Raw genomic sequence first — 27,906 nt, 5'->3', positions numbered from 1 at the left:
CCCATTCTGTTCCCGCACCCGTTCACTATACTGTTTCTTCACACATTGTCTCTATACTGTCTTCTAAAATGTCTCCCCGATCTTTCCCAAATTATAATAAATGTTCGGAAGAGCACACAGACATGCGCAAAAAACACACGCAGAAGCGTGCATACATGTGTGGGCATATACACATACTGTATATACACATGCAGAAACAGACATGCAAATACACACACATGTAGCGCAGATAACCACACACTTGCATATGTGCCAACACACGCCCAAATACACACACACAGGAATGCAAATGCAGACATGCACAAACACACACAGATACGTACACATGCACACCCACCCAGTTGCGCGCGTGCGCGCGCACACACACAAACACATAGAGATTCACATAAACATACAAATATCAGGTGTGTTAATACTATTACACTACTTGGCTTGTCTCTTACGTGAGAAGCAGCACTGCAGGGTGCACGGCGTGACATCACTTTTAGCAGACTGCTAACTGTGATGCGACCGTGCACGCAACCCCAGCTCCCCCGACTCTTGAACCCTGTGCGAACGCCCAGGTGCGTCAAAATGGCCTGCGGCGGTGCACATGTCCCCTGCTTCCCTGGCCCATCCCGCCACCGCCTCTAGTAGTGTCAGACTGGGGTTCCTTGGTGACGTGTTTCTACTTTTCCTCCGATTGTGGTTTACAAATACTGACTGTGTGAATGTGGCCTTAGTTTAATTTTTCTGTTACTATAACAATACAAAAAAACCCTGAACACCGATGTGATCCTGGCTATACCTGATCGCTTTTAGGTCACCAAGATTCAGTATTTTTTTTACTGTTTTATTTTTGCTATAAATAACATTATAGATATATTATCTATTCATTCTGCATATAAAAATTCCAGTTATTTTTTTTAAAGGATACATAATTTTGGCATATTTTTACAGTGCTTTTAGCTAAAGCATATATGCGTTTCCATGTCTATCACAAGTCTACACATCCACTTAGGCCGGGATCACACTACCGCGTGTGATGCGAGAAAGTCGCACGAGTCTCCCGCATCAACACCCAGCGCTGCCGCCGGCACTCAGGACCGGAGCTGCGGCTGCATGTATTTCTATGCAGCCGCACACTCCGGTCCCCGAGTGACAGCGGCAGTGTCGGGCATTAAGGCGAGTTCTCGCATTACACACGCAAGTGTGACCCCGGCCTATAAATCAGTATGGTGTGTATATAATTTATATAGTGTATATATGTGATTTGTGTAGACACACAAAACAGAAATGAGATAAATGGACCTCTTGGCAACAAATGCCATGAAGAACATGGGGAGCTCCTGTCACCATCACAACACAAGAGTGAGGGAAGACACTGTGATATCATCAACTGGAAGGCAGAAAGAGTAGAGGGGGCAGAGAGCGCAGCTGTGTGGGGCGCGGGCAGAGCGCAGCTGTGTGGGGCGCGGGCAGAGCGCAGCTGTGTGGGGAGCGGACAGAGCGCAGCTGTGTGGGGCGCGGGCAGAGAGCGCAGCTGTGTGGGGCGCGGGCAGAGAGCGCAGCTGTGTGGGGCGCGGGCAGAGCGCAGCTGTGTGGGGCGCGGGCAGAGCGCAGCTGTGTGGGGCGCGGGCAGAGAGCGCAGCTGTGTGGGGCGCGGGCAGAAAGCGCAGCTGTGTGGGGCGCGGGCAGAGCGCAGCTGTGTGGGGCAAACAGGAAAAACAGCAACATTGATGTGGAGGACAGGAGAGAGTCAGGATAGAGACAATCAGGGAGCTCGGCTACTCACTTCAGGCAGCACTGTGTTCCTCTGGAGCCTCCCCGTCCCCCCCCTCCTGACAGTGCCGATCTCAGAGCTAGCTGACAGCAGTGCAAGAGCCGCTGGACACCTTCTCTTCACTTCAATTAGCACTTGCTTCACTGCTAGCTTCAGCAGTGATTGCAAGGACCTGAGCATCGCGCGCCCCTGCACTATTAAAGGGCCGGCAGCAGTGCGCACAATTTTGCCTCCCATGGCATCGCTGATCACCTTGCACCTTAAAAGCCCCCCCGTGCATGTGACCCCCCTGTCGGCTTCCCTGGCTCAGCCTGCCACTGTCCTGAGAGCTGTGCGAGCCCCTGCACTTTTAACGGGCCCACAGCTACAAATATAAATGTATGTATTATATATTTTTTTCCCCTCTCTCCTCACCTAGGGCCCACTGGGACCTGATACCCCGCCAGGCCAGACGAAGCCTGGGCGCGCAAGAAGCAGAAGGGGTGTGCTGTCGTGGGCGGAGCCTGGGAGAGCGTGAAAAGATAAGTGCTGCATGCGCTCAGACATCAGCTGGCGGAGACAACAGGTAGAGCTATCTGGCGGAGAAGTCAGCAGTGTCAGAGTGAGTGATTAATTCCCCATTGCAATACCCCCAAGGAGTGAAATGTTAATTTGGTGTCGGGCAGCCATAGGCTTCAGGGGAAGAGATTACCAGGCCCTGGTAGAACAAGTGTACTCTGATAGCAGGCCCACTGTCCTGACAGCCAGAGGGGTAGTCGATGTCCGCAAGAGGAGGGTACCTGTACGCATCTTAAATTGTGGGGAGCAGGAGGCCAAACTACCTCGGTATGCCACCGTTGCTAAGTTCAATCACAACGCAATTCAGACAGCAGAACCCTTGGTCTCGTCGACCAGGTGGAGGACAATGGTTCTGCAGAACAGCTAGAGGATTGGTGTCAGAAGCTGCACATAGGCACTGACTCCACCTCTTCACACCAAACAAATGGGGTTTATCGAGTACTCCAAGAGTTTAAACAGGTATTCAGCAAACACCCATTAGACTTTGGGCAGATAAAAGGGGTCCAACATCATATCCCCACTGGAAATCATCCGCCCGTTAGAGGTACCGGCCTGTACCCCCAGCTCACTATCAATGTGCCAAGAGTATGTTATGAGAGATGAAGGAGGCTGGGGTGATCAGAGACATTTGTAGCCCCTGGGCAGCTTCGTTAGTCCTCGTTAGAAAGACAGATGGTACAATGAGGAGGTGTGTTGACTACAGGTGAATTAACAGCATTACCCACAAGGATGCCTATCCATTACCTAGGATAGAGGAATCACTAGCTGCACTGAGAACTGCTAACTATATATCTACCTTAGATCTCACCAGTGGGTATTGGCAGGTTCCCGTGGCAGAGGCAGACAAAGAGACGACCACCTTCGTGACACCAATGGGAGTCTCAGAATTCAACTATATGCCGTTCGGGCTTTGCAACGTGCCAGGACCGTTCCAGAGGTTGATGGAGTGTTGCCTCAGACACAAGTACTTTCAGACAGTTCTGTTGTACCCTAGATGATGTCATTGTCTTCTCCAAGACCTACAAAGACCATTTGGAGCACCTGGCTGAAGTGTTCGAAGCCCTGTCCAACTTTGGCCTGAAAGTGAAACCGTCCAAATGTCACCTCCTGAAGCCCAAGGTGTAGTACCTAGGCCACGTAGTGAGCGCGGAAGGCGTGGCACGAGACCTCGACAAAGTGACTGTTATCCGGAATTGGCAGAGGCCCAGCAACATTCATGAAATACGTCAGTTCCTCAGGTTGATAGGCTACTACTAAAGGTTCATCAAGGGCTTCACTGAAACAGTCGCACCCCTGAAAAACCTCCTGGGCCAGCCCAACAAGGCCAGGAAGAAGAGCCCTACGTCGACTGGAATGACGAACTGGAAAGATCCTTCACCCGGCTGAAGTTGGCTCTTACGGGAGATGAAGTTCTGGCCTATCCAGACTACAACCAACCATTCATACTGTATACTGATGCCAGCAACGTGGGATTTGGAGCAGTGCTGTCCCAAGTGCAGAAGGGCAGAGAAAGGGTAATCGCCTACGCCAGCAGGAAACTTTGTCCCACTGAAAGGAACCCTGATAACTGCAGCTCCTTTAAACTGGAGTTTCTCGCCATAGTCTGGGCGGTGACCAAGCGATTCAAACACTACCTAGCGGTGGCGAAGTTTACCATCTTCACAGCAAAAATCCACTGACTCACTTGGAAACCGCAAAGCTAGGTGCGCTGGAGCAGCGATGGATGGCCCCGCTGTCCAACTACGAGTTTACCATCAAGTACCGAGCAGGGCATAAGAACGCCAATGCTGATGCGTTGTCCAAAATGCCCAATCTACCAGATGGGGAAGAAGAGCTGGAAGAAATTGAGTTACCAGCCTTTCACCGGCCAGTTGCGGCCCAACGTGCCCAAGGGGTGAAAAACAAACGCTACATTGTGCAAGAGGCCACATTAAACCCATTGCCCCACCATGAGTGGGCAGAGACACAGGATAGCGACCTAGCAGTCCGCCTGGTAAAGGAGCTACTAGCGCAAGTTGACTCGCACCCCAGTCCAGATGTTCCACAAGAGACCCAACAGTTGTGGAAGAAAAAGGGCTGGCTATTCATCTATGAGGGAAAGCTGTGTCGTAGGAGTATCAAGACCCGAACTCACGAACTGGTCAGGCAGGTGGTAGTCCCAAAGTGGCATGAGTCATTGGTCCTGGAAGCATACCACGATGGAGCAGGACACTTTGGATGGAAGAAGTTGGAGGTCCTACTTCGCGAGAGATTCTACTGGGTTGGTATGAGAAAGGCCAATGAAGATAGGTGCCAGGAATGTGGACCATGCAACTTGCGCAGGAAGGACCGTAACAGCCAGCGAGCCCTGTTACAACCAATAATCATCAAACAGCCGCTTGAGTTGGTAGCCTTAGACCATGTGAAGCTGGCCCCAAGCCGTTCAGGCTATGTCTACGCCCTCACCATCATTGACCATTACTCAAGGTTCCTGGTAGTCGTGCCTGTCAAGGACCAAACAGCAAAGACAGCGGCCAAAGCATTTCAACAACACTTTTGTCGACCGCACAGTTACCCTGAACGAGTGCTTACCGACCAAGGCCCAGCCTTTGAAGCAGAAGTGTTCCAGGAGATCTGTAACCTGTACGGCTGCAAGAAAATTAGGACGCCGCCGTATAATCCACAGACAAATGGCATGTGTGAGAAAATGAACCAAGTAGTAATTGACCTTTTGAAGACTTTGCCTCTGGAAGAGAGAAACCTGTTGCCAGAGAAGTTGCCGAATCTGGTAGATCTCTACAATCACATTCCTGTAAACTTCACCAACTGTACTCCAGCTTACTTGATGAGAGCAAGACCTGGCAAGTTACCCATTGACTTGGACATGGGAGTCTTAATATCTGAAGTAACATCACCAGATGCAGATTGGGATACAGAGCGGCAGCAGCAGTACCGCAAAGTGCAAGAATGCGTAGAGAAGAGTCTGGCCCAAGCAAGACAAAAACAAGAAAGAAATTACAATCAGCACTCCCCCGCAGTTCCCCTGTCACCTGGAGAACAGGTACTCAAAAGAAAAAGACGACTTCATAAACTTGATGACCAGTGGGAGGCTGAACCATACACATGCCTTCAGATTTCATTAACACCAAGGTGTGCTTCATCAGCAAAGATGGAGATGAAACCTCAGCAGCAGTGTCAAGGGATCATCTGAAACCATGCCCTGACCAACAGAAGGAAAATATTGGAGATAAGGACATTCTTCAGCCAGTAAAAGAAGAAAAGATCAGCACTGTACTCTGTGAGATCCCTTCAAAAAGGACAGGAGTGAACCATGCCCATCATGACCTTTCCCCAACTAGTAGTGCCGGAAAGAGATGCGACTCAAGACCAACCTGAAAACCAGCGGGCTCAAGCACCATATGCCACACCAGCAGCGGAGTGAGAGAGTCCACCCCCTGTCAACGGTGAATCTTTCATGCCCACAGTGAGTAGGAGTGGTCTTAGGAGATCAAGTATACCTGTGCTACGTAGCGTCACTCGTAGCGTAGCCAATAGAGAATGCACTACACCAGTGGTAGCAAGTATAGTGAACCCGGTCAGGTCACTGTCAATACCTATACTGCGTAGATCCTCTCGTAGTACTAGAAGTCAGGTCTCAGCTAGGTATAAGGACTAAAATGCCAATAAGTTAATAATGTTTATAATTGCAATCATTTGTATATGAGCCTACAGAGACTAACTATATGAACTTTTAACCATTCTTGTTTCCTTGATTATATGGATGATCGGGTCACTGGACTAGTAGTGACCAGGACAATGATTGTAAATAGTTAGCATTGGTGACTACAGAACAAAAACAGTCTGGCGTGACCGAACAAGTAGTCCAACTTGGTGACCACTAATGCCCTGTAGTCACGCCCAGGGCCTACATTGAGGGTTTGAGACGGGTTCCCTCATATTGTACTTTGTTAGGGTGAAAAGGACACTTGGCCAAAGTTGTGTATTTGTTGTTAAAATCCTGTAAAAAGTTATGTTTTATTTCTTTTATGTTTCCTCGGTCCAGGAGTACTGAATTATACTAGGGGGGAATGTGGCACCCCAGGAGTTCAGTTGCCACAATGGCCTTGCCTCCCTCCAGGGAGGGAGTGATGTCATGCCTGGAAGCAAAGAAGGAATCCCCTTACCAGGTAGTTCCAGCATACAACACAGTTCCTGCTCCAAGCCAGCAGGGGGAGCTCTAAACCCAATTTCAGGGGAGCTGCTCTCTCTGGTCAGGAGGAAGTTAGTGAGAGTTAGAGCCTGAATAAGGTTGAGAGAGGACATGTGAGGAGGAGCTGGGTATAGGAGCTTCATTTGAGCTCACCCCAGGCTTGAACGTCAGTGACCGGGCACCGGAGCCCGAGGCTGTGTGGATACTAAAGCCCCAGCAGCAGAATCCGGAGGGCAGAAGACCGTAGATCCTCTGTCCTCAACTGCTACTCGATGACACAGCAGCACGTGTGAGCCAGAGACGTTAGACAGAAGCGATCCCAGAAGCAGGCTACAGCTGCCTGTCATGCGAGTGCAGTTCTACCTAAGCATCAGAGAGAGGGACTTGAACAGAGTTTACAGCAGCAAGTACCTCAGTGAATAGCGCTAGAACGGAGGCCTCACAACCCACTTGACTAAGGAGATTCCCAACTTGCTTTCAGGCTGACTGGCTCCAGAACCATCTGTAACCTGAGCCCCGGACTGTACCTGCACTGCTCAGTAAAAGGTAAAGGAAACTGCACCCTGCTGTGTCCTCTGAATCTTTCCTGCGTCACCTGCCCCGCACCACACTCACACTCACTACCAACATCACCTTTAATACCCTAACTGCCCTGGGATACAGCTCTACCCGTGGAGAGCTTAACCATCTTTGCTGCCCCATCACCATCCCAGAGGATCTGCATTGCAGCGTCGGTCCCCTGATCGAATTCCACGGGGGGGTATCCCTAACACTTTATTACAAAGTTTATTACCCCTTTCCTCATCAACCCCCTTTTTATTGGACGCCCAGGGCTACGGACCGGGTCACCGCCGCTGTGACACTTCCCCTTTAAGAAGTGGCCCAGTACCGAGTGTCCCCACTGCCCTGGTGGGCGATCCATAGGGAGGCTGTGTGGGGCTCATGCTGTATATGGGGAGACTGTGTGGGGCTCATGCCACATATGGGGGAGGCTGTGTGGGGCTCATGCCACATATGGGGGAGGCTGTGTGGGGCTCATGCTGTATATAAGGGGCTGTTGGGGGGCTCATATGATATACAGATGGGGCTGTGCTCAGGTTCAAACGATATATAGGGGGATGTCAGCATACTTAATATTGCTCAATATTAAGTGATACAATTAATATTAATAAATCATAATATAGCAATATTAATGTTTGGCAGAATTAATTTTAGCCTATTGGTTCGGCCCTCCACAACAGTCACGGTCTCTCGTGGCACCTCGGGAAAATTAATTTCCCACCCCTGCTCTAAGGCTAAGTTCACACTGCAGTAAAACCTGATCTCTCGGCAGGAAAGCAGCTGCAGAAAAAAAGCAGATTTTCTTTGCGTTTTTCGCTGCTTGTTTGATGCGAGTTTTTTTGGCGGTTTTGGCATGCTAGATTTGTCTCTTGTGCATGCTGATAAAGTTTAGTATAGAAAAAAAAAGTCCTATTCCAAAGAATGAGGTTTTAGCACGAAAAACACTACAAAAATGATACTTGCGCTTTTGGTGCGTTTTGCAGAATTTTTTCACCACCCATTCAAGTCAGTGGGTGAAAAACACTGAGAAAATGCTGAAAGAAGTGACCTGCTCTATGTCCAAGAAGCCATGCAAAGCCCAAAATACTGAGGACAAAAGCAACAAGCTGTGTGCATGAGATTTCTGAAATCTCACAGACATAGCTGGTGCTGTAAAACGAGGCTGAAAATTAGCATAAACAAAGCAGCAAAAACGCCCAGTGTGAACAGAGCCTAAGAGGAGAGAACCTACCGTCCTCCTATTAAGAGACGAGTTACTGCGTTTTTATTCTTCTTTAAATAGAAAAAAATCTCAACATTCGCTTCGATATAAACAATAAAATAGGCAGAAAGTGCGCGGAAAGTTCTTTGTATCTGAAGGAGGAAAGTGCCCGTGTACGGCTGACGGTGACAGCGCTCGGGAGGACGGTGTTGTGGGAGCCCCCGGTACACAGCGGTTAGTGCCTATCACTGTGTAAGAGGACACTAGAGAGCAGGCACCGGGGTCATGGGCGCTGACTGAGGGACACGGGAAGCCAAGGAGAGATTGTCTGGTCAGATTCCACAGAAAAGTCCCATAATACATATTCTACTGAACAAACAACCCTTTACGGGAGACTTACACTGATTATTACCATCATTGTGCGGCCGATGTCCCTGCAGGGCCAACACCTGCGTCACCATCCCACTTACATTGTTCTGCTCAGACCCCATGAAGAGGAAGAGCGGACCGCCTTACATTTTGCTGTCACTGAGCCCTTGAGGCTAGAACACCCCATCCCGAGCATTCTGATGTCTCTTTAACCCCTTCCTGATATCTAGTGTTCATACATGGAGGATGCCAGGTGCGTGTCTGTGGAGTGAGCTCAGATTGCTGACGTTTAACCACTTCACTGCTATCGACATCCTGACGGGTGCCATTTAAAGGGAACCTGTCACAATAATGCTAATAGCCTGCAGATACAGGGTTAATCTGCAAGTTAATAGCATTTATAACCTGCCAGGTGTCAGCACAGAGAGCCCCGCTGTCGGGAGGAAATGAACCTTATTCCACCTGCAGTGTTCAGCTTTCAGTCACAGTTGCCGGTGCAGCTACAGTCACCACCCAGTGTATAGAGAGCGGCAGCAGTTACCGCACCCCCGGCACTGACTGACAGCCGGCTCAGCGTTAGGGCTCTGCATTAGAGCCGGCTGTCAGTCAGTGCCGAGGAGCAGATTCAGCCGTCGCTCACTGTATACTAAGAAGAGACTGAAATCGCACCTCTGAGGCTGGAATCCGATTGCTGTGGGGGGAATAAAGTTAATTTCCTCCTGGCAGAGGGGCTCTAAGTGCAGGAGCCGGGCAAGATCAAACCATTATTAACCTGCAGATTAACCCCATGTCTGAAGTTTAATAATGTTATTTTATATGACAGGTTCCCTTTATGTGGTTGGGTTCCCTAGTCCCCTGTGCGGTGATCTGACCTTCTCCTCCAGTACGGAAAGTTCTGTGCTTCTACACCTGGAGAGCGAGTGGTGAATAGATGCGGGGCCGGAGAACGGCTGGAAAGCCTCCATGTCAGACTCTGACGGGTGATCGGCTCCACCATGTTCCATCTTTATGTCAGGACAGCGACTCGTGTCCCGAGGTCTGAGGGACGGTCCGGTGCCGATATTTATCCAGGACTTTATGCACAGAACGGAGAAAGTGATTTGTCACAAAGAAAAAGAGAGAATGAAGGAGGAGTGCAGGGAAGGTGACACAAGTGTCAGCCAAGAGAGAGGAGCCGGACGCCAACCACGACTGATGACGACATTGAGCCTGCACCGATTCTGATGGACGGACGAGCGAAAGCGCATTATGGTTAGAATCATCAGTAAATTAACCCTGACTCTGCTGAGTAACAATCCACGACAGAATTAGGGACGGAAAGAACTCACAGGAGAGAACGGACAGAAGGACGAGACATCTGCAGAGAAAATGTGACCGATGCTCTAAGGAAGGAGAAAGATTCTGAAAGAAGAGAACGAAGACTCAAGACTGATGAAGACGAGACGACAGCAGAGAAACCGCGACTCACAGATCAGAAGAAAATAATCAGGAAAATGAAAGCTGTTGTCAGACGGAGAAAATGTACAGAAAACCAGAGCAAGTCTGGAGAAAACTCATCTATTATAGGAGGACGCCGGAGAGACGTCATCACATCCACCGGAGCCAACAAGGAGCCTCGCTGCTCACCTCGTGGTGTAAGAGGCCGGCGCTCCTCCATCATCACGGCCTGATACCGATCCTGGTGTCCTTCTAGATACTCCCACTCCTCCATGGAGAGATAGACAGCGACGTCCTGACACCTTATAGGAACCTGACAACAACGACACCGTCATCACCCAGAATCCTCCAGTGCTGTCCTGTATAATGTCCCAGCAGTCACCTCTCCGCTCATAATAATAATAATACATTTTATTTCTATAGCGCCGACATATTCCACAGCACTTTACATTTCGGAGGGGATTTGTACAGACAATAGACATTACAGCATAACAATAATCACATAGATTATAACAAATACCAAGAGGAGTGAGGGCCCTGCTCGCAAGCTTACAATCTATGAGGAAAGAGGTAGACACGAAAGGTGGGTGGTAACAGTTGCCCTGATTGTATGGACCAGCTATAGTGTTAAGTGTGTAACAGTACAGACACAGGGGGCTAATGGATACATAAAGCATGTGGGAACATGATGCGGGGAACCTGGTTATGGTAAAACCTTTTGGCTGTGCCACACAGGGATAGATTAGGTTAATGTGTTGAGGCGATAGGCCAGTCTGAATAAATGCGTTTTCAGGGCACGCTTAAAATTGTGGGGATTGGGGACTAATAGTATTGACCTGGGAAGTGCATTCCAAAGAATTGGTGCAGCACGTGTAAAGTCTTGGAGACGGGAGTGGGAGGTTCTGATTATTGAGGATGCTAACCTCAGGTCATCAGCAGAATGGAGGGCGGGGGTAGGGTGGTATACTGAAACAAGGGAGGAGATGTAGGGTGGTGCTGAGCCATGGAGGGCTTTGTGGGTGAGGGTAATAAGTTTATACTGAATTCTGGAGTGGATGGGTAGCCAGTGTAATGACTGGCACAAGGTAGAGGCATCGGTGTAACGATTGGTGAGGAATATGATCCTGGCTGCAGCGTTCAAGACAGATTGGAGGGGGGAGAGTTTGGTAAGAGGGAGACTGATTAGAAGAGAGTTACAATAGTCCAGACGAGAATGAATAAGAGAAACAGTAAGAGTTTTTGCAGAGTCAAAAGTAAGAAAAGGTCGAATTCTAGAAATGTTTTTAGGTGCAGATGACAAGAGCGAGCCAGTGATCGAATGTGGGGGGCCAAAGGAAAGCTCGAAATCAAGTATGACCCCAAGACAGCGGGCATGTTGCTGGGGAGTAATAGTGGAACCACACACAGAAATGGCAATGTCGGGTATAGGTACATTAGTAGCGAGAGGAAACACTAGGAGTTCAGTCTTTGACAGGTTCAGTTTCAGATATAGTGAGGACATGATGTTAGACGCAGCGTTTAGACAATCGTCGGTGTTTTCTAGAAAGGCTGGCGTGATGTCAGGAGAAGAAGCGTATAATTGGGTGTCATCAGCATAGAGATGGTACTGGAAACCAAATCTACTGATTGTTTGACCAAAAGGGGCAGTGTACAAGGAGAAGAGGAGGGGGCCTAGAACCGATCCTTGAGGAACCCCAACAGTAAGGGGAAGGTGAGAGGAGGCGGAACCGGCAAAAGATACAGTAAGGAGTGGTCAGAGAGATAGGAGGAGAACCAGGAGAGAACGGTGTCCTTGAGGCCAATGGAACGGAGCATAGTGAGGAGGAGCTGATGATCCACAGTGTCAAATGCTGCAGAGAGATCCAAGAGAATTAGCATGGAGTAATGACCATTTGATTTAGCTGTTAGTAGATCATTAGAGACTTTAGTGAGGGCAGTTTCAGTAGAGTGTAAAGAGCGGAAACCGGATTGGAGAGGGTCGAGAAGAGAGTTATCAAAGAGACAGCGGATAAGACGGGAGTGGACCAGGCGTTCCAGGAGTTTAGAGATGAAGGGAAGATTAGAGACAGGTCTATAGTTAGCGGCACAGTGTTGGACGAGGGATGTTTTTTTAAGTAGTGGATGAATGATGGCATGCTTAAATGAGGAGGAAAAGATACCAGAAGAGAGAGAGGTTAAATATTTTAGTTAGGTGAGGGGTGACAGCAAAGGACTGGAGGAGATGTGACGGAAATGGGTCACTGGTGCAAGTGGTTGGGCGAGCTGATGGATGGAGCCTGCTTACTTCTTCTGTGACTGGTTCATCACCCAGAATCCTCCACTGCCATCCTGTATAATGTCCCAGCAATCACCTCTCTGCTCATCACCCAGAGTCCTCCAGTGCGGTCCTGTATAATGTCCTAGCAGTCACCTCTCTGCTCATCACCCAGAATCATCCAGTGCCATCCTGTATAATGTCCCAGCAGTCACCTGTTATGAGCTCATTTTCTGCTCCACCAGTTGAGAGTTCTCCTTCTGTTCTCCCTCTGGTGGTGACAGGAGGTAGTGAGGTTGGTTTAATTGGTAGTGATCTGCCACCTAGTGAGGAAGATAACGATTGGATCTCTGGAGTATCAGACTGGATATAAGACAGCCGACGCCCTATCCTGGTGCTGGTGATTCAGTCTGCTTCTCAGGTCTTCGACTCAGCTCTGTTCCAGTCTTCTCAAGTTAAGTTTGTTTTTGCTAATGTTCACACTTGTTGGTCAATTCAGTTTTTTGTGTGGTCAGCCAGCCCAGCTGGGCTGTGCTGAATTTCCACTCTTATTTATCTGTATTTGCCAATTTGCCTTTTTGTCCTTTATTGGATTGGCCTCTTTTTGCTCTGTCTCAGAATATTTCAGAGTGCTGATATAGTGGGAGAAGTCTAGTGACTTCAGGGATAATTTTGCTATCAGTTGTGTTGGACATTTTGGTAGGGTTTTTGGCAGATTGCAGACAGTGTCTTTCCTTTCCTGTCCTTTCTAGTTAGTTTGGCCCCATCATTTGCTTATTTTTTCTTCCTGCCTTTGTTTGTGTTTTCATCTTGTTTCACCGTCAATACATGTGGGGGGCTGTCTTTCCTTTGGGGTCTGCTCTGGGGCAGTTAGTTTTCCTCTTTTCCTGCTTTAGGCTTATTTAGCTCTCCGGTTGTGACGAGACGTCTAGGACCACCGTAGGAACGCTCCACGACTGCTGCTAGTTGCATGTTAGGATCAGGGGTCTGCAGTCTGCATAGTTACCAACCTCTTTGGTTTTCTGAGACTTAGCTTGTGTTGTTTTTTATTTCCTTATTGGCGACCCGTTCATAACAGAATCACCAGCCATACCACAGATTCTAGGTTACTCAAAAGCAGGAAAAAGTTGTTAAAAAAAAAAATAAGAGAAAAAAAAAGTGTCAGAATTTTTTTTATTTTTTATTTATATTTTCCTTTTTTTTTTCTGAGGCCGTAGGAGGATTTTTTTTTTCTGTTTTTTCCTAATGGAGATTAAGCAATTGTCTGATTGTGTGGAGCAACTTGCTGCTGAAGTACAGGGAACTTCCACCTACCTCAGTCAGTCATATGCTGCTGAACCTAAGATCCCTACTCCTGATGTGTTTTTGGGGATCGGTCTAAATTTCTGAATTTTAAGAATAATTGTAAATTATTTCTTGCCTTGAAGCCTAACTAATCGGGGAGCTCTGTGCAGCAGGTTAAAATTGTCATCTCCTTGCTGCGCGGCGATCCCCAGGATTGGGCGTTTTCTCTGACACCTGAAAATCCTATTCTGACTAATGTGGATGCATTTTTTCAGGCCTTGGGGTTGTTGTATGATGAACCGAATGCCGTTGATCAAGCTGAGAGAACCCTGTTGGCATTAAACCAGGGTCAGGATCCTGCAGAGTTATACTGTCAAAAATTCCGAAAGTGGGCGGTCCTTACTACATGGAATGAGAGTGCATTGGCAGCCCTCTTTCGGAAAGGTTTATCTGAAACCGTAAAAGATGTTATGGTGGGATTTCCTGTTCCATCTGGTCTGGATGGCTCTATGTCATTAGCCATTCAAGTTGATCGGCGTTTACATGAACGTAAAACTACACAGGAGGCGCTGCCACCTTTTGAACAAATGTCAGAACCTATGCAATGTGATGGGGTTTTGTCTAGGGGGCAACGTCAGGAGTTTAGAAGGCGTAATAAGCTGTGTTTTTTCTGTGGAGACGCCTTTCATACTATTTCTGTCTGCCCTAAATGAGAGAAACGTTTTACACACACATTTGCTGTGGGCAGTGTACAACCTAAGTTCCTTTTGGCAATTACTCTGATCTGCTCCTTGTCCACGTTTTCCACTAAGGCTTTTGTGGATTCAGGAGCAGCTCTGAATCTGATGGATTTGGACTTTGCTAAACGTTGTGGTTTGTCCATGACACCTCTGCAGACGCCTATTCCTTAGAGGGGTATTGATGCTACTCCTTTGGCGGAGAATAAACCTCAGTTTTGGACCCAGGTGATAATGCAAGTTGCCCCAGACCACTAAGAAAATTGTAAATTTTTGGTGCTGCATAATTTGCTTGATACTATTGTTCTGGGTTTCCCCTGGTTGCAAACTCATAACCCAGTTTTAGATTGGAGATCTGGTGTCTGTGGTGAGTTGGGGTTGTCAGTGTGTTCTTAGGGACGCTCCTGTTTTCTCCACCTCTCCTCAGTCTCATGATATTCCGGATTATCTGGCTGAATTCTCTGATGTATTTAGTGAGAGTAAGTCTGCGTCTTTGCCCCCTCATAGGAGTTATGACTGTGCAATTGAGTTGATGCCTGGGTGTAAATTTCCCATCGGTCGGCTTTTCAACTTATCTGTACCCGAACATGGTGCTATGCGATCTTATATTAAGGAGTCGTTGGAGAAGGGTCATATTAGACCATCCTCTTCTCCCTTGGGTGCTGGTTTTTTTTTCGTGGCCAAGAAAGATGGTTCATTAAGGCCTTGTATTGACTATCGTTCCCTCAACAAAATTACTGTTAAATATCAGTATCCGTTACCCCTGATTTCTGATCTATTCTCCAGAGTTAAGAGTGCCTGCTGGTTTACTAAGCTTGACCTCAGGGGGGCGTATAATCTTATTCGCATCAAGCACGGGGATGAATGGAAGACGGCGTTTAATACTCCTGAGGGACATTTTGAGTACCTGGTGATGCCTTTTGGGCTCTCCAATGCCCCTTCTGTGTTCCAGTCCTTTATGAATGATATTTTCCGAGACTTTGTGGATAAGTTTTTGATCATCTATCTGGATGATATTTTGATCTTTTCTAGTGATTGGGATTCCCATGTGGAACATGTCCGGACTGTATTCCAGATTTTGAGGGAGAATTCCCTGTTTGTTAAGGGATCGAAATGTCTCTTTGGTGTACAGAGGATTTCATTTTTGGGATTTATCTTATCTCCATCGACTATTGAAATGGACCCGGCCAAGGTACAGGCCATTTATGATTGGGTTCAGCCTACTTCTTTGAAGGCTCTTCAGAAGTTTTTGGGTTTTGATAATTTATATCGTAAATTTATAGGTAATTTTTCTAGTATTGTCAAACCGCTGACTGATCTGACCAAGAATGGTGCTGATGTGCTGAATTGGTCTCCTGAGGCTGTCTCAGCATTTCAGGAGCTTAAGCGGAGATTTACTTCAGCTCCAGTTTTACGGCAACCTGATGTCTCACTTCCATTTCAAGTGGAGGTAGACGCTTCTGAGATTGGTGCAGGAGCTGTTTTGTCCCAAAAAGATCCTGTGACTTCTAAGATGAATCCCTGTGCCTTCTTTTCTCGAAAGTTCTCCCCATCTGAACGTAACTATGACGTGGGGAATTGGGAATTGTTGGCCATGAAATGGGCATTTGAGGAGTGGAGACATTGGTTGGAGGGAGCTAGACATCAATTTGTGGTCCTCACCGTTCACAAGAATCTGACTTATCTGGAGTCGGCCAAACGCTTGAATCCTAGACAGGCTAGATGGGCCTTGTTTTTCACGCGTTTTAATTTTGAGGTCTCTTTTATTCCGGGCACTAAGAATGTTAAGGCAGACGCCCTTTCTAGGAGTTTCTTTGCTGATTCTCTTAATGTGACCGAGCCTACTACTATCCTAGGTGAGGGGGTAGTTCTTTCTGCCATTTCGCCCGATTTGAGACGCGCCCTGGAGGAATTTCAGGAGGATAAACCTGAGCGTTGCCCTATGGGAAGATTGTATGTTCCTGACCAGTGGAGAAAGAGAGTGATGTCTGAAGTCCATTGCTCCGCATTGGCTGGTCATCCAGGCATTTTTGGTACCAGAGATTTGGTGAGTCGGTCGTTTTGGTGACCTGCCTTATCTCGTGATGTCAGGAATTTTGTACAGTCCTGTGGCACTTGTTCTCGGTCTAAACCCTGTTCTCGTTCTAGTGGGTTGCTGATGCCCCTGCCGGTACCCAAGAGGCCATGGACCCATATCTCACTGGATTTTATTTCTGATCTTCCTGTCTCTCAGAGAATGACTGTTATCTGGGTAATTTTTGATAGATTTTCGAAGATGCTCCATCTTGTACCACTCCCAAAGTTGCCATCTTCCGCTGAGTTGGTACCCTTGTTTTTACAACAGGTGGTTCGGTTACACGGGATTCCTGAGAACATTGTGTCCGATAGAGGGGTCCAGTTTGTTTCCAGATTTTGGAAAGCCTTTTGTTCCAATCTGGGAATTCAGTTATCCTTCTCCTCCGTGTTTCATCCCCAGACCAATGGGCAGACCGAGAGAACAAACCAGACCCTGGAGTCATATTTAAGATGTTTTATATCTGCTGATCAAGATGATTGGGTCTCATTTTTGCCCTTGGCCGAATTTGCGCTGAATAATAGAGCTAATTCTGCCACTTTGATGTCACCCTTTTTCTGTAATTTTGGGTTTCATCCTCGATTCTCTTCAGGGCAAGTGGAATCTTTGTCCTGCCCAGGCGTGGACACTGTGGTTGTGAGAATGCAGCAGATATGGGACCAAGTGGTGGATAAATTGTCACTCTCTCAGGAAAAGGCCCAGCGTTTTTCCAACCGGCATAGGACCATTGGTCCCTGGTTTAAAGTGGGTGATATGGTTTGGTTGTCGTCTAAGAATATTCCTATGAAGGTTGCATCTCCAAAATTTAAGCCAAGATTTATTGGACATTATAGGATTTTGGAGATTCTTAATCCTGTTTCTTTTCGATTGGCTCTTCCAGTTACCATCAAAATCCATAACGTATTTCAAAAATCTCTGTTGAAGAGGTTTGTTGAGCCAGTAGTTCCTGTAGCGGCACCTCCTGACCCTGTGTTGGTTAAAGGCAATATGGAATATGAGGTAGAGAAAATATTGGATTCTCGTTTGGTTAGACGGAGACTCCAGTATTTGGTCAAGTGGAAGGGTTATGGCCAGGAGGATAATTCTTGTGTCTCTGCCTCTGATATTCATGCCAATAAATTGGTTTGTGCTTTTCACCGGGCCTATCCTGATCGGCCTGGTGGCATGGATGAGGGTTCGGTGACCCCTCCTCAAGGGGGGGTACTGTTATGAGCTCATTTTCTGCTACACCAGTTGAGAGTTCTCCTTCTGTTCTCCCTCTGGTGGTGACAGGAGGTAGTGAGGTTGGTTTAATTGGTAGTGATCTGCCACCTGGTGAGGAAGATAACGATTGGATCTCTGGAGTATCAGACTGGATATAAGACAGCCGACGCCCTATCCTGGTGCTGGTGATTCAGTCTGCTTCTCAGGTCTTCGACTCAGCTCTGTTCCAGTCTTCTCAAGTTAAGTTTGTTTTTGCTAATGTTCACACTTGCTCTTGTTGGTCAATTCAGTTTTTTTGTGTGGTCAGCCAGCCCGGCTGGGCTGTGCTGAATTTCCACTCTTATTTATCTGTATTTGCCAATTTGTCCTTTATTGGATTGGCCTCTTTTTGCTCTGTCTCAGAATATTTCAGAGTGCTGATATAGTGGGAGAAGTCTAGTGACTTCAGGGATAATTTTGCTATCAGTTGTGTTGGACATTTTGGTAGGGTTTTTGGCAGATTGCAGACAGTGTCTTTCCTTTCCTGTCCTTTCTAGTTAGTCTGGCCCCATCCTTTGCTCATTTTTTCTTCCTGCCTTTGTTTGTGTTTTCATCTTGTTTCACCGTCAATACATGTGGGGGGCTGTCTTTCCTTTGGGGTCTGCTCTGGGGCAGTTAGTTTTCCTCTTTTCCTGCTTTAGGCTTATTTAGCTCTCCGGTTATGACGAGGTGTCTAGGACCACCGTAGGAACGCTCCACGACTGCTGCTAGTTGCGTGTTAGGATCAGGGGGTCTGTAGTCTGCATAGTTACCAAACTCTTTGGTTTTCTGGGACTTAGCTTGTGTTGCTTTTTATTTCCTCCTCGGCGACCCGTTCATAACAGTCACAGCTCCGGTCATCACCCAGAATCCTCTAGTGCCATCCTGTATAATGTCCCAGCTGTCACCTCTCCGCTCATCACCCAGACTCCTCCAGTGCCGTCCTGTATAATGTCCCAGTAGTCACCTCTCCGGTCATCACCCAGAATCCTCCGGTGCCGTCCTGTATAATGTCCCAGCAGTCTCCTCTCCGGTCATCACCCAGAATCCTGCAGTGCAGTCCTGTATAATCTCCCAGCAGTCACCTCTCTGCTCATCACCTAGAATCTTCCAGTGCTGTCCTGTATAATATCCCAGCAGTCACCTCTCCGCTCATCACCCAGAATCCTCCAGTACCGTCCTGTATAATGTCCCAGCAGTCACCTCTCCGCTCATCACCCAGAATCCTCCAGTGCCGTCTTGTATAATGTCCCAGCAGTCACCTCTCCGCTCATCACCCAGAATCCTCCAGTGCCGTCTTGTATAATGTCCCAGCAGTCACCTCTCCGCTCATCACCCAGAATCCTCCAGTGCCGTCCTGTATAATGTCCCAGCAGTCACCTCTCAGCTCATCACCCAGAATCCTCCAGTGCCGTCTTGTATAATGTCCCAGCAGTCACCTCTCCGCTCATCACCCAGAATCCTCCAGTGCCATCTTGTATAATGTCCCAGCAGTCACCTCTCCGCTCATCACCCAGAATCCTCCAGTGCTGTCCTGTATAATGTCCCAGCAGTCACCTCTCTGCTCATCACCTAGAATCTTCCAGTGCTGTCCTGTATAATATCCCAGCAGTCACCTCTCCGCTCATCACCCAGAATCCTCCAGTGCCGTCCTGTATAATGTCCCAGCAGTCACCTCTCCGCTCATCACCCAGAATCCTCCAGTGCCGTCTTGTATAATGTCCCAGCAGTCACCTCTCCGCTCATCACCCAGAATCCTCCAGTGCCGTCCTGTATAATGTCCCAGCAGTCACCTCTCAGCTCATCACCCAGAATCCTCCAGTGCCGTCTTGTATAATGTCCCAGCAGTCACCTCTCCGCTCATCACCCAGAATCCTCCAGTGCCATCTTGTATAATGTCCCAGCAGTCACCTCTCCACTCATCACCCAGAATCCTCCAGTGCCATCCTGTATAATATCCCAGCAGTCACCTCTCTGGTCATCACCCAGAATCCTCCAGTGCTATCCTGTATGATGTCCCAGTAGTCACCTCTCCGCTCATCACCCAGAATCCTCCAGTGCCATCCTGTATAATTTCCCAGCAGTCACCTCTCCGCTCATCACCCAGAATCCTCCAGTGCCGTCCTGTATAATGTCCCAGCAGTCACCTCTCAGGTCATCACCCAGAATCCTCCAGTGCTCTCCTGTATAATGTCCCAGCAGTCACCTCTCTGCTCATCACCCAGAATCCTCCAGTGCTATCCTGTATAATGTCCCAGCAGTCACCTCTCTGCTCATCACCCAGAATCCTCCAGTGCTATCCTGTATAATGTCCCAGCAGTCACCTCTCCGCTCATCACCCAGAATCCTCCAGTGCAGTCCTGTAGAATGTCCCAGCAGTCACCTCTCCGCTCATCACCCAGAATCCTCCAGCGCTGTCCTGTATAATGTCCCAGCAGTCACCTCTCCGCTCATCACCCAGAATCCTCCAGCGCCGTCCTGTATAATGTCCCAGCAGTCACCTCTCCGCTCATCACCCAGAATCCTCCAGTGCCGTCCTGTATAATGTCCCAGGAGTCACCTCTCCGCTCATCACCCAGAATCCTCCAGTGCCGTCCTGTATAATGTCCCAGCAGTCACCTCTCCGGTCATCACCCAGAATCCTCCAGTGCTATCCTGTATAATGTCCCAGCAGTCACCTCTCCGCTCATCACCCAGAATCCTCCAGTGCCATCCTGTATAATGTCCCAGCAGTCACCTCTCCGCTCATCACCCAGAATCCTCCAGTCCTGTATAATGTCCCAGCAGTCACCTCTCCGCTCAGCAGCTCGATCATCTTGTTGCTGAGCTCCAGGATCTTCTTGTTCCTCTCATGTAGCGGGGAGTGCGGGGGGAGGCTCTGTGATGGGGCCCGGGCTCCACCCTCCTGACTCCTGGAGATGGATGATGGGAGTCACACAGTCCCCCAGTGTCTTCCTCACTATTGTGAAATCCTGTGTATGGAGAGAGACACTTAGGGAGAAGAATTCCTTCCCGACTCCAGATCTGACAATCAGTAGAAATCCCGGGATCAATAACCGTCTCCAGTAATCTGGGGACATAACCGGGAATATTATTACACTCCGGACAGACATCCCGGCCCCTCTACAGCTCTTATAGGGAATCCCCATGACAACTCCTCCGGGCAGAGAGCTCCACAGAATCACTGCTCTTACGGTAAAGAATCCTTCTCCTCCTATTCTGGATTTCCTCTTCCCGGTGTCGGACTTGTCACATCAGACAATAATGCTGATAGAAATGTAGAGGAGTTACCTCTCCTGTTTTGATGAGTCACCGAAGGAGGAAAAAACAAAATACTAGCTAAGTCCAGAAAAACCAGAGGTTGGCAGCTATCGGATTGCAGACCCCTGAACTTATCCACAACAACTAGCAGTAGCCGTGGGGGGTTCCTATGGTGCCCTAGACCCCTCTATCACAGCCGGAGAACTACATAGCCTAAAGACAGAAAGGGGAAAAACTAAACTGCCCCAGAGCAGACCCCAAAGCAATAGGCAGCCCCCAACATATAATGACGGTAAAGCAAGATGAAAACACTAACACAGATAGAAAGATAGGTTGAGCAAATGATGGGGCCCAAGCTAACTAAAATAGAACAGGATAGGAAAGCTGCTGTCTGCCATCCGCAAAAACCCTATCCAAAATGTGCCAACCGACTGATAGGAAAAACAGGCCCTGAAGTCGCTAGGCTTCAAAAGACTAAATCAGCACTCAGGTATATTCTGAAGACAGAGCAAAAGATCAACAGATCAGAGACAAAAATGGAATTCAGCTCACCCCGGCCGGGGATGGCAGAACTCCCAAAAAAACAAGGCAAAACTAAAGTGTACAAAGCAGAGCAGAAAAACTTAGCTTTGAGACGCAGGAATCAGACTGGTCTCCAAGAATCCAGCAGGATCACCAGCAAGGCAGAAGAGCGTCGGCTGCCTTATATCCAGTCCTCAATTCCAGCAACCCAGTCATCATCTAGCTACCCAGGTGTTTGGTAATCAGCGTCACTACCTTCCTTCACCAGAGGAGGGAGTTCATCAGACCTCAACGGTGAAAGGAAAAATGAGCTCACAACACTCTCCGCTCAGCAGGGAGATGATCTCCAGGGCGAAGTGGAATAATCTTCTGGTGGTCTCATTCCTGTCCTCGTCCAAGCTGAATGTATGTATGTGTGTGTGTATATCAAGCCCCGCCCACTCCACATAGACCCGCCTACTCCACACAAAGCCCCGTGTAATAAATATCACATGATATATATATCATATACACTGCTCAAAAAACTAAAGGGAACAATAAAACCCCACATCCTTAATATCTCTGAATGAAATATTCCAGTTGCAAGTCTTTATTCATTTCATAGTGGAATGTGTTCAGAACAATAAAACATAACAATTATGAATGTAAATCAAAAAGAATATCCCATGGAGGTCTGGATTTGGAATGATACTCAAAATCAAAGTGGAAAATCAAATTACAGGCTGATCCAACTTCAGCGGAAATGCCTCATGACAAGGAAATGATGCTCAGTAGTGTGTGTGTGGCCTCCACGTACCTGTATGATCTCCCTACAATGCCTGGGCATGCTCCTGATGAGGAGGCGGATGTTGTCATGAGGGATCTCCTCCCAGACCTGGAATAAAGCATCCACCAACTCTTGGACAGTCTGTGTTGCAACGTCACGTTGGTGGATGGAGCGAGACATGATGTCCCAGATGTGCTCAATCGGATTCAGGTCAGGGGAACGGGCAGGCCAATCCATAGCTTCAATGCCTTCATCTTGCAGGAACTGCTGACACACTCCAGCCACATGAGGTCTGGCATTGTCCTGCATTAGGAGGAACCCAGGGCAAACCACTCAGCATATGGTCTCACAAGGGGTCTGAGGATCTCATCTCGGTACCTAATGGCAGTCAGGCTACCTCTGGCAAGCACATAGAGAGCTGTGCGGCCCTCCAAAGAAATGCCACCCCACACCATTACTGACCCACTGCCAAACCGGTCATGCTGAAGGATGTTGCAGGCAGTAGATCGCTCTCCACGGCGTCTCCACACTCTGTCACATGTGCTCAGTGTGAACCTGCTTTCATCTGTGAAGAGCACAGGGCGCCAGTGGCAAATTTGCCAATCCTGGTGTTCTGTGACAAATGCCAAACGTCCTGCACGGTGTTCGGCTGTGAGCACAACCCCCATCTGTGGACGTCGGGCACTCAGACCATCCTCATGGAGTCAGTTTCTAACCATTTGTGCAGACACATGCACATTTGTGGCCTGCTTGAGGTCATTTTGCAGGGCTCTGGTAGAGCTCCTCCTATTCCTCCTTGCACAAAGGTGGAGGTAGCGGTCCTGCTGCTGGATTGTTGCCCTCCTATGGCCCCCTCCACATCTCCTGGTGTACTGGCCTGTCTCCTGGTAGCACCTCTAGCCTCTGGACACTACGCTGACAGACACAGCAAACGTTCTTGCCACATCTCACATTGATGTGCTATCCTGGATGAGCTGCACTACCTGAGCCACTTGTGTGGGCTGTAGAGTCCATCTCATGCTACCACGAGTGTGAAAGCACAACCAACATTCAAAAGTGACCAAAACATCAGCCAGAAAGCATTGGTACTGAAATGTGGTCTGTGGTCCCCACCTGCAAAACCACTTCTTTACTGAGGGTGCCTTGATAATTGCCAATAATTTCCACCTATTGTCTATTCCATTTGCACAACAGCATGTGAAATTGATTGTCAATCAGTGTTGCTTCCTAAGTGGACAGTTTAATTTCACACAAGTTTGATCTACTTGGAGTTAGATTCTGTTGTTTAAGTGTTCCCTTTATTTTTTGAGCAGTGTATATTTCATAGGCACATCTTCTTGACCACAACAGGTTACGCTGCCTGTGTTGCCCAAAGCAACCAATCACTAAGCATCTTTCATTTCACCAGAGCTGTTTAAAAGATGAAAGCTGAGCTGTGATTGGTTGCTATGAGTAACAGTTTTCCTTTTAGACAGTTGTGGTAACTGAGGCCTATTATTCTTATCATTTCTATGGTGTTATTGTCCTTCTGCAAAGCTGGAAATAACACAATTTATTACCGTGCCGACACAGACCACCCTCTGACACAGACTGCAGGGGAGCCCAGAATCAGGAACTTCTTTGTCTGGCATGAAGCATCTCTTTAACTTATAAACTCAAACACAAATTAAAAAAAAGTAACACAAGCCAGATTAAAATGATACCTGGATTGGAGTAATCGGGGTAACAGCGCCAACCTGACAGTGCCTGGTTCGCTTTAAACTTATTTATAGAGCTGAATACAAACATATGGGCCATGCACACAGCAAACAAGGACAGTGTTCACACCACCAAAAGACTGAAACACAGAAAAACACAGTATAACAAACGTATAAAAATACTCTGTTGTAAAAAAAAATATAACAGTGAACAGCACGTGCTAGTAAAAAAATGACAAAAACAGGGTATTTAGTTGATGTTTTTTGCAAAAAATGTATACTAAGCCGCTCTACCAAACATCAAGGTATACCCATCTCAGAGCAGTCCCTAACCGATGTATTTGAAACCTGACCATGTGAATACTACCTGTATCAGCAGGATTCAGGCAGGTAATGTCTGATGTGGACACGCTGTGCAAGACGGCTTATATAAACGGCTTTTATAGAGCTACAACTAATCCCACTCTATATTTGTCCTTCTTTACAATTTCTAACTAAATAGTATTACACTCCCACAAGGCTGAAAAATGCTTTCTCTAAGAGAAAAGCTCTATTACGCCTCAATGAGCAAGACTTACAGAAAGAAGAAAGGGAGCCAAGACTTACAGAAATGAGTACAGAAATGGAACCCCTAATATCCCACATCATCCATCCTGGTATTCTGACTGCTGTTTCTCCCTCAGCAGACAAATATCAGAGCAGAGAAATACCAACCCTACCCCCCGAGCACATCCCGGGCTCTCCGCCACCAAGGGCATCCCGGGTTCCTCGCCCCATGAGCACATTCTGGGCTCCCCGCCCCCGAGCACATCCCGGGTTCCCCGCCCCTTGAGCACATTCCCGGCTCCCCGCCCCCCAAGCACATTCCCGGCTCCCCGCCCCCCAAGCACATTCCAGGCTTCCTGTCCCCCAAACACTGAGCACATCCCGGGCTCCTTGTCCCCAAGCACATCCCTGGCTCCCCGCCCCCGAGCATCCCCAGAAGTCACCGCGCCCGACAGCTCTGACGACTGCTCCTCACACTGCGGCCTCAGATTTGCAGTACCGATCATCGGGGCAGACCGGCCGCGCTGAAATGTTCTGTTTTTAGGGGACTGCGCCTCCACTGTGTACAGATGGAGGGAACCTGGAGATGACATACAGGTATATACTATATACAGGGGAAGATGACACACAAGTATATATTATATACAGGAGAGGACACAGGTATATACCATATACAGGAGATGGCATACAGGTATATACTATACACAGGAGATGGCATACAGGTATATACTATATACAGGGAAGATGACATACAGGTATATACTATATACAGGAGGAGACGACACACAAGTATATACTATATACAGGAGGAGACGACAAACAATTTGTGTGCAATATAATTATTATAATTTGTTATAACTAACACAGTTAGTTACTACGCCGCCAGCGGAGGAGGGTCACCGTGGTAACTATGCCGTCAGCGGGGGAGGGTCACCGTGATAACTACGCCACCAGCGGGGGAGGGTCACCGTGGTAACTACTCCGCCAGCGGAGGAGGGTCACCGCGGTAACTACGCTGCCAGTGGAGAGTCACTGTGATAACTACGCCAGCGGAGGGTCACCGTGATAACTTCACCAGCGGGGTAGGGTCACCGTGGTAACTACGCCACCAGCGGGGGAGGGTCGCCGTAATAACTACGCCGCCAGCGGGGGAGGGTCACTGTGGTAACTACGCTGCCAGCGGGGGAGGGTCACTGTGGTAACTACGCTGCCAGCGGGGGAGGGTCACCATGGTAACTACGCTGCCAGCGGGGGATGGTCACCGTGGTAACTACACCACCAGGGGGGGACGGTCACCGTGGTAACTACACCTCCAGCGGGGGACGGTCACCATGGTAACTTCGCCTCCAGCAGGGGACGGTCACCGTGGTAACTACGCCTCCAGCGGGGGACGGTCACCGTGGTAACTACGCCTCCAGCGGGGGCCGTGAGATGAGGAGGAGACGCTGCACATCCCCCATTCAATGCTGCACATCCCCAACACTGAGGAGCCGCAGTCACATGGAGCAGGAGCCTCAACAGGAACAGCTCTGATCTCACCCCACACTCTCCTCTCACAGATTCACCACAAGCACCAAAACTCCACCAAACCCTCCTGTAATCTCACCGGAATGGCAGGAACCGGAAATCTGCTGCTGGCAGATCCCAGAGAACACGAGCTGCACACAACCGGGACGGAGCTGCTGCACTGAGAGCGGAAGGACCTGTGGTGACATCACCGTCATGTGATCAGGGGGCGGGGCTCAAGAGAGAAGTTGTGAAGGACCTGTGGGGACGTCACCGTCATGTGATCAGGGGGCCGGGGCTCAGGAGAGGTGAAGAATCTGTGGTGACGTCACCGTCGTGATCAGGGGCCGGGGCTCAGGAGAGAAGTGAAGGACCTGTGGGGACGTCACCGTCATGTGACCAGGGGGAGGAGCTCAGGAGAGAAGTGGTGAAGGACCTATGGTGATGTCACCGTCATGTGATCAGGGGCAGAGCTCAGTAGAGAAGTGGTGAAGGACCTATGGTGATGTCACCATCATGTGATTGGGGCGGAGCTCAGTAGAGAAGTGGTGAAGGACCTATGGTGATGTTACCGTCACGTGACCAGGGGGCGGGGCTTAGGAGAGAAGAGGTGAAGGACCTGTGGTGACATCACCACCATGTGATCAGGGGGCGGAACTCAGAAGAGGTGAAGGACCTGTGGTGATGTCCCTGTCATGTGATCAGGGGGCGGAGCTCAGGAGAGAAGAGTATATTTCCTTTTGGAACCGCATTGAGCAGCAGGGTGGTGTGTTGGTAAAAGGGAAAATAAAATCTCTTTTAAATCTTCTGCCTGAGCGAGTGTGAACGAGCTGAGTGTGACTTGTGATTCAGTGAAGAGGTATTTGGAAAACCTTAAACAAATACCTGTGTGATTTGCTGAATTGTAGGTTGCTGAGTGCTTTCCATCTGTTCAATTTTTGGGGGGCTTGTTTAACCTATATTTTCTCTCTACAGGGTTAATCTCTTATTTTACTATGTGTTTTTAAGGGTTAACTGTATTGCATTTAAATCTTGCGGTGTAACTATATTGACAAGGGGTTAATTAAGGGTGGGAGTTCATAATTAAGGGTTTATAAGGGACAACTGGTTGGAGCTCAACTCCTTTTGGAAGTCCATTGACCAGCAGGGTGGTGTGCTGGTTAAAGGGAAAAAAATCTCTTTTAAATCTTCTACCTGAGAGTGTGAACGAGCTGAGTGTGACCTGAGCTTAAGTGCGAACTGTGGTGTGTGACTTGTGATTCAGTGACTTTGGATTCAGGGAGTTTCCAAGGGAGGCATTACTGAATTGCTGTTATATTTTATTAATACTTTTTATTTTATTTTTGCTTATCTTTTCTGTCTGGTGCAATCCCCATTAGGATGTGCTCCACTATTGCCAATGCCATCCAGTGCACGTCTTGCCGCATGTATGAAATCCTTGACCAGCCGGTCGAGGGTGCATACTGCTGTGCGAGATGTGAGAACGTTGTGCATTCGGAAGTCCAGATACTGGATCTAAAGGTGCAGCTGGCAACACTGAGATCCATAGACAATATGGAAAGGAGTCTTCTGCTCACTGAGCAGACGCTCAATGGGATAGATGAGGGGGGGATGCTAGGTTTGAGCTGCAGGACAATGAAGCAGCTAGCTGGGTGACAGTTAGAAGGCGGGGTAGAGGGAAGAGCACCAGGGAGGCTAGTCCTGATCTGCCTCACTCCAATAAGTTTGCTAAGTTGGCAGATGAGGGGAGTGTTAGTGCAGGAGTAGCACTGCTGCAGCAAGGCATGTCCTCTGAAAGCTGGAGGAGTGTCTGCTCCAGTAAGGGGGGAAATTCGAGAGCAGGGCAGTCCAGACAGGTGCTGGTAGTGGGGGACTCAATTATTAGGGGAACAGATAGGGCAATCTGTCACAAAGACAGGGATCGTCGAACAGTGTGCTGCCTACCTGGCGCTCAAGTCCGA

The 27,906-nt window shown here is 48.4% G+C and overlaps 1 protein-coding gene across 2 annotated transcripts in view; it reads right to left on the bottom strand.

Annotated features, from left to right (window-relative positions):
• The window catches only part of LOC141054888 (uncharacterized), a 186,828-nt gene extending 160,762 nt beyond the window's left edge, over window positions 1-26,066 (bottom strand). Inside the window, exons 1-2 of one of the 2 annotated variants that reach the window (XM_073551781.1) lie at window positions 20,439-20,497; window positions 10,267-10,390 (exon numbers count right to left, since the gene is read on the bottom strand). In XM_073551781.1, coding sequence (XP_073407882.1) covers window positions 10,267-10,390; window positions 20,439-20,462 — 148 coding nt within the window. In that variant the 5' untranslated portion in view covers window positions 20,463-20,497. Of the gene's footprint in view, window positions 1-10,266; window positions 10,391-20,438; window positions 20,498-26,045 lie in introns of those variants that run through there. The other variant, XM_073551778.1, reaches the window with a different exon arrangement.
• Window positions 26,067-27,906: the final 1,840 nt, after the last annotated feature.

The sequence above is a fragment of the Dendrobates tinctorius genome, unplaced genomic scaffold (genome assembly GCF_039654945.1).
Source record: "Dendrobates tinctorius isolate UK_male_01 unplaced genomic scaffold, ASM3965494v1 ptg000180l, whole genome shotgun sequence".
Lineage (NCBI taxonomy): Eukaryota > Metazoa > Chordata > Amphibia > Anura > Dendrobatidae > Dendrobates > Dendrobates tinctorius.
The sequence above is the reverse complement of the archived record's forward strand: the minus strand, read 5'-3'. Positions and strand labels throughout refer to the sequence as shown.